Here is a 10,267-nt window from a genome sequence, read left to right as displayed (position 1 = left end):
CTGTACAAGAAGTAAAGATCACCTTCACCAATGTGGGTGGCCACCACCTAAGGTGTTGAGGGCTTGAACAGAAAAAATGTAGAGAAAGGGTGAATATGCTCTCTGAGCTGGGACATTTATTTTCTGCCCTCATACATCAGCTTTCCTGCTTCTTAGGACTTTAGATTCAGAGACTTATATCATTGGTTTTTCTGGTCCTTCACCTCGTAAATGGAAGATCATGGGAACTCTAAGCCTCCATTACCACCTGGTCTAATACTACTATCGATAGATAGATAGATAGATAGATAGATAGACAGACAGCTAGCTAGCCTATTGGTTCTGTTTCAATGGAGAATCCTGGCTGTAGAGGCACAACTGCAATTCACAATGTGCAACTGCAGACCAAGAAAGACAAAAGAGAATGGGGCAGAAGTGACATCTGAGCCGATAATAGGTGAGAATTTATAAATCTTTGGAAAGACATAAAGATAAAGGTTAAAATTCCCTACGGAGGCCAGAGTTGTGGCACAGCAGATTAAGTTGCCACCTACAAAGCTGGCATCCTGTGTGAGCACCGGTTCAAGTCCACTCCACTTCCCACCCAGTTCCCTGCTACTGTGCCTGGGAAAACAGCAGAAGATGGTGTAAGTGCTTGCAGACCTGGATGGCAACCCAGGCTCCTAGCTTCAGCCTGGCCCAGCCTCGGCCACTGTGGCCATCTGGGGAGTTAACCAGTGGGAAAAGATCTGTCTCTCCTTCTCTCTGTAACTCTGCCTTTCAAATAAATATATCTTTGGGAAAAATGTTCCTATGACCCACTGAACATTTTTTTTTTTTTGACAGGCAGAGTGGACAGTGAGAGAGAGAGACAGAGAGAAAAGTCTCCCTTTGCCGTTGGTTCACCCTCCAATGGCCACCGCGGCCGGCGTGCTGCGGCCGGCGCATCGCGCTGATCTGATGGCAGGAGCCAGGTGCTTATCCTGGTCTCCCATGGGGTGCAGGGCCCAAGCACTTGGGCCATCCTCCACTGCACTCCCTGGCCACAGCAGAGAGCTGGCCTGGAAGAGGGGCAACCGGGACAGAATCCGGCGCCCCGACCGGAACTAGAACCCACTGTGCCGGCGGCGCTGCAAGGCAGAGGATTAGCCTGTTGAGCCACGGCGCCGGCCCACTGAACAATTAAAAGAAAAGCACACCTAATCATATCACAGTTAAGCTAATGGAAGAACAACCTAAAGAGAAAATATTTCAGAAGACTACTAGAGAAAATAAAAAGACAAACTACCTGTAAAGGAGTAAAATTAAGAATAAATTTGACTTATCAATAGACCATGGAGGTAAACAACCAAAAAAAAAAAAATACTCACCAACCAACTAGACAAACCAGCAGGATATGTTCAAAGTACAAAAAGGAAAAAACTGGCAACCCTGAATTCTATATTTAGCATAACAAGCTGCTGGCCTGTCTCAATACATCTTAAAGATTTATTTAATTTGAAAGACAGAGTTACACAGAGAGAGAAGGAAAGGCAGAGAGAGAGAGAGCGAGTTCTTCCATTCGCTGGTTTACTCCCCAAAAGGGCACAACGGCCGGAGCTGTGCCAATCCGAAGCCAGAAGCCAGGAGCTTCCTCCAGATCTCCCACACAGGTGCAGGGGCCTAAGCACTTGGGCCATCCTCTATTGCTTCCCAGGCCATAAGAGAGAGCTGGCTTGAAGTGGAGCAGCCGGGACTCGAACTGGCGCCCATATGGGATGCCGGCACTGCAGGCTAGAGCTTTACCCATCACGCCACAGCGTCGGCCCCATAAATAAATAAATCTTTAAAAGAAAAAAAAAAAAACACGGAGGACTTAAATATATGGAAAGATATACTACATTCCTTCTTAGGAAAACTTCGTGTCATTAAAATGTCAGTTTTTCCTTAATCAGTAAAGCGAATGCAAACATAATTCAGATTAGCTGACTCTAAACATGTACCTGGAGAAGAAAAAGTCAAGAATCTCCCTTCTGAAGAAGAAAATGTGGTCCATATTGGCCCATCCTGTGATGAGGACTTACTAAAAAAATTAAGAGTATGTGGAACCGATAAAGAAAAGACACGGTAACGAGTGAAATAGAACAGAGGGCCAAAACACACTCAGAGACACACAGGACTTTGGTTTATAACAAAGGTACTATATCAAATTGGTGGGGAAAGGAGTAAGTATTGAGTAAATAAAGGGGAAAAATGACTAAAAACACAGAAAGAAAAAAAGAAAATGGTATTTCTCACGCCATACATAAAAATAAAACTTGAAAGGAGTCAACAATAAGGTTTTAAATTATTAGAAAATATAGATTAATTCTTATAAACTTTAGAGTAGAAAAATTTTTTAATGATGCACAAACTCAGAAAAGACTGAGAAATTTGTCATTAAAATTAATCATTTTTATCAAAAATCCTGTAAATAAACAAATGTTAAACCTTAAAGCTTCCTGGTCCAAGCCAGAAGAAAGTATAAGTTCATCCTATTTATTTCATAAAAATTTATGACACATATGGTAAGCATATATAGAAATTAATGAACAGAAAGCTAAAACAAGATTAATAAAAACAAAAAGGTTCTCTGACATTTTTAAATAATACTGCTGTGTCTCTGGCAAGACTGATAAAAAAATGGAAATATAGATTAAAAGAATGAAAAGATCACATGAAAAATAAGAGAAAACTTCAATAGTGAGGCCACTATTCTTACCTACTAGGGTAAGGAGGGGCATGAACGAGGTATAAACTGCAATACAGTGTGTTAGGGCTCCCATCTCTTTGTACTCACCTGCCCAGCCAAGTCTCTCTAGAAATACAGAGAACATTTTCCAAGTAAATTCATTCATTTATTCAACGACACTGGTATTCTATACTGGTCTCCATTCCAACCCCTAGCCCTGGAAGGAAGGAAGGAAGCAGCTCACGACCAGGTCAGGAGAGAAGCAGCTATCTGAAAGTAAGCAGAGGGAAAGGTGTAACCAGAGCTTTCCATCTGGCATCACAACAAAGATGGCAGTGATGTGAGACATGATGGCATTAACAGTCCACACAGTCCTCCCAGGCAGCCGTCTGGATGGACAGAGCATCTGCCCTCCATCACGTCCTCACTTTGTTTGCTACTTGGATTGGGAAACCTAGAAAACATGAGTGGATACTAGCATGCTCTTTCTTTTTTTTAAGATTTATTTATTTGAGAGGCAGAGTCAGAGAGAGACAGAGAGCGAGAGAGAGAGTAGTCTTGCATCCACTGGTTCACTCCCCAAATGGCCTCAACAGTCACAGCTGGGTCCATCTGAAGCCAGGAATTTCTTCCCGGCCTCCCACATGGTGCAGTGGCCCAAACACTTGGGCTTTCCCATGCCATTAGCAGGGAGCTGGATCGAAGTGGAGCAGCTGGGATTCGAACTGGGCCCAAATGGGATGCTGGCCTCGCAGGCAGGCAGACACTTAACCTGCTATGCCACAGCGCCCACCCCTCCGGGGTGCTCTTTTAAATCTTCTTCCGGTTCAGGCAACTAGTTCACAGCTGCCTTCCTCACTAAATGTTGCCTTCAACTTCAGGAAACTGCCTCAGCAGCAGCCAAGGGGCAGCCGGCCAAGGACTGAATGATGTGGGAGAATGAACAAGTCCGCTTGCTTATTTGGGACAAGTATGAAGAACCATCCTAATTCTAGAGCTCCCTCCTGCAACAGCTAAAGGCCTCACCACCACCACGTTGTCAATCACCCGATCCTGCCTGCCCCAGCTCGGTAGCAGGTGCACTTCCTAAGTACAGGCCCTACTCTCTCCTCTCTGTCTTTTTGTCAGTATGTTGCCAGGGAACCTCATGTAAGATAAAAACCTTTAAAAGGCCTTTTTTGGCATTCTCCCTTAAAGCCCAAAGTTTACTTTTTTGGAAGTCATGAATCCCTTTGACAATACCGCAAAATCCAAAGACCCTCTTCTCTGGAAAAACACAATTTGGTACTCAACGCTAATTTTACTTAAACTTTGATATGCTGCTATTTGAGAAGCTGGTTTCTCCCGCCCTCCTACTCTTTTTTTACTGTCCTGCTCAAGCCTTACCACTCATGTAGAGCCTCAGGTAGCCCTTGTACTTAACCCTAAAATCAGCCATCATCTACGAGCACTTAAGAGACTACTCTCCATTCTTTTAACTTCATGATGCCTGTGACGTGACACGGTAGGTTCGTTACCGAAGTCTCCCGTTCAGCGATTTAAGGACTTGGCCGAAAGTAACACAGGTAGTCATTAGCAGATACTGAATCAAAAGCCTAATTTGTACAGCTTCTGCTTGGAATAAATGATTAAAAAAAAAAAAAGGCAGGCTAAAACAGGGGAAGTCCATAAAGGCCACCTAATGAGGTGATGGTCGGGATTTAAATCCAGGTCGAACGCCAGTACTGGCTCTCTCATTTGCATTCGCCCCTACAGCGATTCCTAAACGAGTCTAGTTTCGCGCCAGGTGGACGGTTAGGGCACGTACCGTCTCCCGGAGGCCGCCGTACAACGTGGCGGCGCTACGCAGTCCCGCCCACGGGGGCGAGCTGCTTCGGCTTCCGTACAACATGTCGGCGCGCTCTTGGCCACGCCCGCTGGCTCTGACGCAACTTCCTGTCCTACGTAATCGCTTTTGACCTTTGAACCCGCCCGTGCTTGCTTCTTCCTCTTCCGGGACGGTGCTTAGAGGTATGGTAGCTGTTTTTCTCTCGTTGGAGTTATGGGCTTTAGAATCCGCCGCCATCCCAAGAGTTGCGGGAGACCAGACCTCTAAGGGATGGTTCTTTGAGCTGACGTAAGACTAAGGGCGCAGGAGGGAGGCTGATGATGGGCGATCTCCCCTACTTTGAGCCTAGGAAGCCCCTCGATCCTGGCGTCCCTTGAAGTCGTGAGTCGCGGGAGCTCGTCGCCGGGGGGCTTTGCCGCCCTTGAAACCCGGCGTTTGGGGGCTGAAATGAGCAGTGTTTCCTCTGGTTGAGACCGGGAACTCGCAGAACATGTTCGGGACATAATGCCCACGTTTTAATATCGGGCCTGTAGCTATCAGGCTTTGGGAGGACGGGTACGTGTGGTTTCGCTGTTGGCTTCTGTTTCCAGAACGAGTAAAAATGTTGTACCCGCCTTGGGTGTGGAGATGCAAATGGCATAGAGGTTTTTTTGGATCACTCGCTTTATGTGCCGTTTTTAGTGTACAATGAAGAGATTAGACTGGTTAGTCTTAACGTGGCTTTCCATAGTTCATAGAGGTTTTTTTGGATCACACGCCTTATGTGCCGTTTTTAGTGTACAATGAAGAGATTAGACTGGTTAGTCTTAACGTGGCTTTCCATAGTTCACTTAAAAGCAAAGGCGTCTTCCCATTTGACTACCACATTTTCTCCAATTAATAGATTTAAGTGGCTATGCTTGTGGGATAGATTAAAATTGCCATGATCTGAAGAGGGCGGGGGTTTTGGTACCCTCCTTCTATATGAAATGGCTGAACAGAAAAAAAAAATCGTTTATCTGTAGCTGGTTCGATCAGGTAATGTCAGGTATTTACATTTGATAAATGGAGCGGGGGAACAGGTGCTACACATGTAATATCAAAATCCGCCATATTAAAGGGCACTTTATCTTGACACAGATGAGAGGCTGCTTTAGGGAAGACGGAACTCTAAGCACCTAACTGCATCCAGGCACTGTGTGGTGTGGGATAGCTGGCAGCATGTAACCCTAATGACAGTCATAGAAACTAGGTGAAAATCCTATTAGAGATAAGGACCCTAGATCCTTGCATGTGTATTCCTAGGGAATGACACTACTCAGGATTCAACTTCAGTGCCCATTTGTACTCCTCTGTAAACCAGTGTTTCTCTTGCTTGAGTGGTAATAGTTTGCTGGACCCCAGTATAAACAAAATTAGGTTCTTTGAGGAAAGACCCTGATGGTCAGAATTTTAGCCAAATACCATGTTTCATTACCGTTAGGGAAACCTCTAAGTGGTTTTGAAATGTGGAATCCTTTGAACAAGACAGATAATGTGTTTTGCATGAGTGTATATATGTGAGTGGTGTATAAACCTGTGATGCTGCTTTGTTACCAAAGGAAAACTTGGCCTTACTTCCTTCTTGATTTAGGCAGCCACAATGGTCCAGCGTTTGACGTACCGCCGGAGGCTCTCCTACAATACAGCCTCCAACAAAACCAGACTGTAAGTCGTTCTGAAATTTAAAATCCTTATTGTCAGTGGCTTGGTGGCATAGTGGATAAAACCTTTACCTATGATGGGGGATCCCATGTGGGTGCCAGTTGGAGTTCCAGCTGCTCCATTTCTGATCCAGCTCCCTGCTAATGTGCCCGGGAAGGCAGCAGAAGATGGCCGAAGGGCTTGGGCCCCTGCCACCCATGTGGGAGACCCAGAAGAAGCTCCTGGCTTCCGACCAGCCTAACTGCAGCAGTTGGGGCCATTTAGGGAGTGAACCAGTGGGTGGGCAGTCAGTCTGTCTTTCCTTCTTTCTGTGTAACTCTGTCATTCAAATAAATAAATCAGTCTCTTTTAAAAAAAAAAAAATTCTTATTGTGCTTTCTACATTTACTCTACAAGAATGCTGAGGTGTTGGGCTTTGTGGTCTTGCTTTCTAGGTCCCGAACTCCTGGTAACAGAATTGTTTACCTTTATACTAAGAAGGTTGGGAAGGCACCCAAATCTGCATGTGGGGTGTGCCCAGGCAGACTTCGTGGGGTAAGTGATCTTTTTGATGTGAACAACAGAGTGAGGGCTGAATTTGAAAGAATCCCAAAATAATCTCAATGTTTTCCTAATGCAGGTTCGTGCTGTGAGACCTAAAGTCCTGATGAGATTGTCTAAAACCAAAAAACACGTCAGCAGGGCTTATGGTGGTTCCATGTGTGCTAAATGTGTCCGTGACAGGTAGGTAACATGCTTGCTTAAGCAAATATGTGGATGTGTGTCTCTTTACACTGCCTGCTAATCATTAAAAGACACTTTAAACAAGTTTCATAGTCTAGGATCCTTGACAAAGCAATGAATGGTAGGTAGATTAAAGGACCTTGATTTTGTAGATTTGTGGTTTGGTTATAGATGGATGGAACAAAGGGGCTTACAAAATGAAAAACTGATTTTCAGCTTGACATTTTTAAAATATGGGAATTGACAGATTTGGGGAGCAGGGCAAATTGAGAGCTAACTTGTCTTCTCAAGGGAAAAACTGATTTACAGAGTAGTTTAGCCAGTTTGTTTGACTATTTCTGTAAAGTGGTATGCATACATTTCTAAACCAAATCCTGATGCCTGCATGCTCCATTTTTCACTTTTAAGGAGTTAAGTTTGTAAGTGTAGAGTAAGGCATTAAATTACTACAAATAAGAGAGAAAAATACAGAAGTAGCTGAGAATCTGAGAATGGCATTTGAGGTGGATCCAGAATGGTTCGTAAATTGTGGACAAGAAGCAGAAAGCGTTCGAGGAGAGGAGTAACCTATCGGTTTGATCTGGCACAGTAGGAATTGTGAGTGAAGAACCATAAGTGAAATTGGGAACATTGGAGGTAAACGGGTCATAACTTTTCCAACTAACGGAATTTGTTTACCTCACTTTTGGTTCCCAAGCTTGACCAAAAGTGATCACATGGGCACGCTGGTAAAGAATGCAAATTCTGAGGCCCTAACTCCTAGCTGGGCATTTGAGTTTTGTTCTACAGGATGGCCTAACCTTATTAGCTGATGTGGTAAGCAGTTCTGTGTGTGTGTGGCCTTTGCTCTGGGGAAGTTGAGGGAATTTTTTTTAAGGTTGGTATCAGTTGTATTGCCAATGTGAATGCATTGAGGAGATTTGAAGGAGTCCCAGAGATTTGTGGTTGGGTTATTGGGTAACACAGAGCAGCACAGGCTTTAAGTGGGAAAAGGCAGGCTCTTTACCTTGAACTAATTGAATAAATGCTAGCAAGCTCCTGATTTTTGCCAGGGAAGTCCTGTTACAACACTTATTGATGATAGTAATCAATAAGATGCACTCTACAGGGGACATCAAAGTTCACAGAATCCTTCCAAATTTAATCTTCATAAAATCTGTGCAAAGTAGGTTCAACGTTATTTCAGTGCCTTAGAGAAGGTATCTTCTGGATAAGTGGTAGAGTGTGTTCCAAATAGCCTCTGGAATTACTGTCTTGATCCAGTGCTTTTTAATTTGAGTTGCCAGTGCATAGCCTTCTGTGTTTTTTTACTGGATCAGCAATGCAGTTACAACATCCTAAGGCATTTTACAAATCAGGTAGTGTCCTGGATCCTAGTAACAGAAATTAACCTTAATTGAAAGCTATCATAAGCAGCAGTGGGAATGCTTTTATGATAATCATAACTCAGAAGAGGGGGGTAAGTACACTCATATTTCTCAATTGCTTTACTTGGGTCTTAAATGGTACCTTTTCTGCCTACCCTGTGTTGAATCAAAAGAGAAGTTGATTTTTCTAAAGAACTTTTAATATTTTCCTTTCTAGGATCAAGCGTGCTTTCCTTATCGAGGAGCAGAAAATTGTTGTGAAAGTGTTGAAGGCACAAGCACAGAGTCAGAAAGCTAAATAAAAACATGAAACTTTCAAGTAATTGATCAAAAGGTTGTTTTGTGTTCTTTCTGTTCTAATTTGTCAGTGTGCAGGTTTCTTGTCATGGTATTTGGGGGCTCAATGATTTTTCAGCTGTTTTTCCATAGGAAACAAAAGTGGAGCTCATTGGCTAGATTTTTTTTTTTCATGGAACAGTTTTGAAGGTATTGGAGTAGCTTGAAAAATGGCCGTGAACCTTTCTTTAATACCATTTAGATCATTTTTACAAAGGATGGAAACTTGATTTTAAATTACTTAGAATGGAATGTTATACCATTTTTTTTTTTTTTCATTTCAGTTCAGAATTGATCTTTTGCAGCTTAAAACTACTCATTCAACAAATAATGGCTCCTAAATACAAAATCTTGGGTGGTGGGTCTAGTAAAATCAAGTTCCAATTTATATTACATTTGTAATTCAAGCCAGCATTAAAGTATGGATTGTACTGTATTTTGTTTTGGGAACTGTGTTCCTGACAAGGTTATGTGGTGTGACGGATCTTTACATGCTGAGAGTACAGCACCAGCCCAAGTGCTGTGCATGCATATGTAGGCTCATTTGAATCCAAGACCAATTCTAGGAGCCATGGCAAGTTTATTTTCAGTCTCAATGAGAAGAGAACCTTCATAAACTAAGGGATATAAAACCTCAGAGTAGCAAAGGAATTATGTAAATTTTTGCAATCTTAGTGAACTTAAAAGTTGAATTTAGGGGCGGGTGCTGTGGCTTAGAGGGTAAAGCTGCCGCCTGCAGTGCCGGCATCTGATACGGGTGCTGATTCAAGTCCTGGCTGCTCTACTTCCAATCCAGCTCTCTGCTGTGGCCAGGGAAAGCAATGGAAGATGACCAAGTCCTTGGGCCCCTGCACATGCATGGGAGACTCAGAGGAAACTCTTGGCTTCTGGCTTCAGATCAGCCCAGCTCCTGCCGTTAAGGCCATGTGAGGGGTGAACCAGAGGATGAAAGATCTCTTCCCCCTCCCTCCCTCTCTGCCTCTCCTCTCTGTGTGTAACTCCTTTCAAGTAAATAAATCTTTTTTAAAAAATTTGAATTTTGAAGTTAAAAATACCCTTTATAGGTAAATGTTTTCGGCTTCAGTACTCACAGCATGTCGTTGCTAATTTTTCTTTTCCTTTTTTTTTTTTTTTTTTTTTTTGACAGAGTGGACAGTGAGAGAGAGACAGACAGAAAGGTCTTACTTTGCCGATGGTTCACCCTCCAATGGCCGCCGCGGCCAGCGCACAGCGCTGATCCAAAGTCAGGAGCCAGGTGCTTATCCTGGTCTCCCATGGGGTACAGGGCCCAAGGAGTTGGGCCATCCTCCACTGCACTCCCGGGACATAGCAGAGCTGGCCTGGAAGAGGGGCAACCGGGACTAGAACCCAGTGTGCCTGCGCCACAAGGCGGAGGATTAGCCTAGTGAGCCACGGCGCCGGCCGATTTTTCTTTTCCTAAAAGTTGCTCACTTGAAAGGCAGTGAATTTTACATTCCCTGATGTAACAAGTGGTAGTTTAACCCACTGTGCAGAAGAACCCTGACCTCCCCTAAAAGATTTTTATTTCGAAGAGTTACGCAGAGAAAGAGAGGTCTTCCATCCAGTTGTTCACTCCCCAGTTGGCTGCAACGGCTGGAGCTGCACCGATCAGGACAGGGA

At 43.8% G+C, this 10,267-nt stretch overlaps 1 protein-coding gene, 1 long non-coding RNA gene and 1 other non-coding gene across 5 annotated transcripts; 2 read left to right on the top strand and 1 right to left on the bottom strand.

Moving 5' to 3' along the window:
- Positions 1-2,841: 2,841 nt before the first annotated feature.
- Positions 2,842-4,754, bottom strand: LOC127483281 (uncharacterized). Its single transcript, XR_011378312.2, has 2 exons — positions 4,497-4,754; positions 2,842-2,959 (listed from the first exon to the last, which is right to left on the bottom strand). It is a non-coding gene; the product is annotated as an uncharacterized LOC127483281 (long non-coding RNA).
- On the top strand, positions 4,677-8,623 carry RPL34 (ribosomal protein L34). Of its 3 annotated transcripts, none has more exons than XM_070047771.2 (5): positions 4,677-4,805; positions 6,130-6,203; positions 6,635-6,734; positions 6,820-6,923; positions 8,508-8,623. In XM_070047771.2, the coding sequence occupies exons 2-5, from the start codon at positions 6,139-6,141 to the stop codon at positions 8,590-8,592; spliced, it is 354 nt and encodes a 117-aa protein (XP_069903872.1). In that variant the 5' UTR covers positions 4,677-4,805; positions 6,130-6,138; the 3' UTR covers positions 8,593-8,623. The 3 variants fall into 3 exon arrangements, with proteins under 3 accessions (XP_069903872.1, XP_089159087.1, XP_069903874.1); XM_089302961.1 differs by having other exon boundaries at positions 4,677-4,898; XM_070047773.2 differs by having other exon boundaries at positions 4,677-5,072.
- Positions 5,364-5,503, top strand: LOC127489424 (small nucleolar RNA SNORA29). Its single transcript, XR_007917360.3, has one exon. It is a non-coding gene; the product is annotated as a small nucleolar RNA SNORA29 (small nucleolar RNA).
- Positions 8,624-10,267: the final 1,644 nt, after the last annotated feature.

This window comes from Oryctolagus cuniculus, chromosome 8, assembly GCF_051225735.1.
Source record: "Oryctolagus cuniculus isolate XC-2025 breed Fujian yellow rabbit chromosome 8, ASM5122573v1, whole genome shotgun sequence".
Lineage (NCBI taxonomy): Eukaryota > Metazoa > Chordata > Mammalia > Lagomorpha > Leporidae > Oryctolagus > Oryctolagus cuniculus.
This window is presented reverse-complemented; position numbering and strand designations above follow the sequence as displayed.

Excerpts from the sequence above, each read along its gene's own strand:
- RPL34 (XM_070047771.2), top strand. The coding sequence starts at position 6,139 with ATGGTCCAGCGTTTGACGTACCGCCGGAGGCTCTCCTACAATACAGCC. Across the intron at positions 6,735-6,819 it reads GCCCAGGCAGACTTCGTGGG|GTTCGTGCTGTGAGACCTAA; the intron begins GTAAGTGATCTT and ends TTCCTAATGCAG. Across the intron at positions 6,924-8,507 it reads GCTAAATGTGTCCGTGACAG|GATCAAGCGTGCTTTCCTTA; the intron begins GTAGGTAACATG and ends TTTCCTTTCTAG.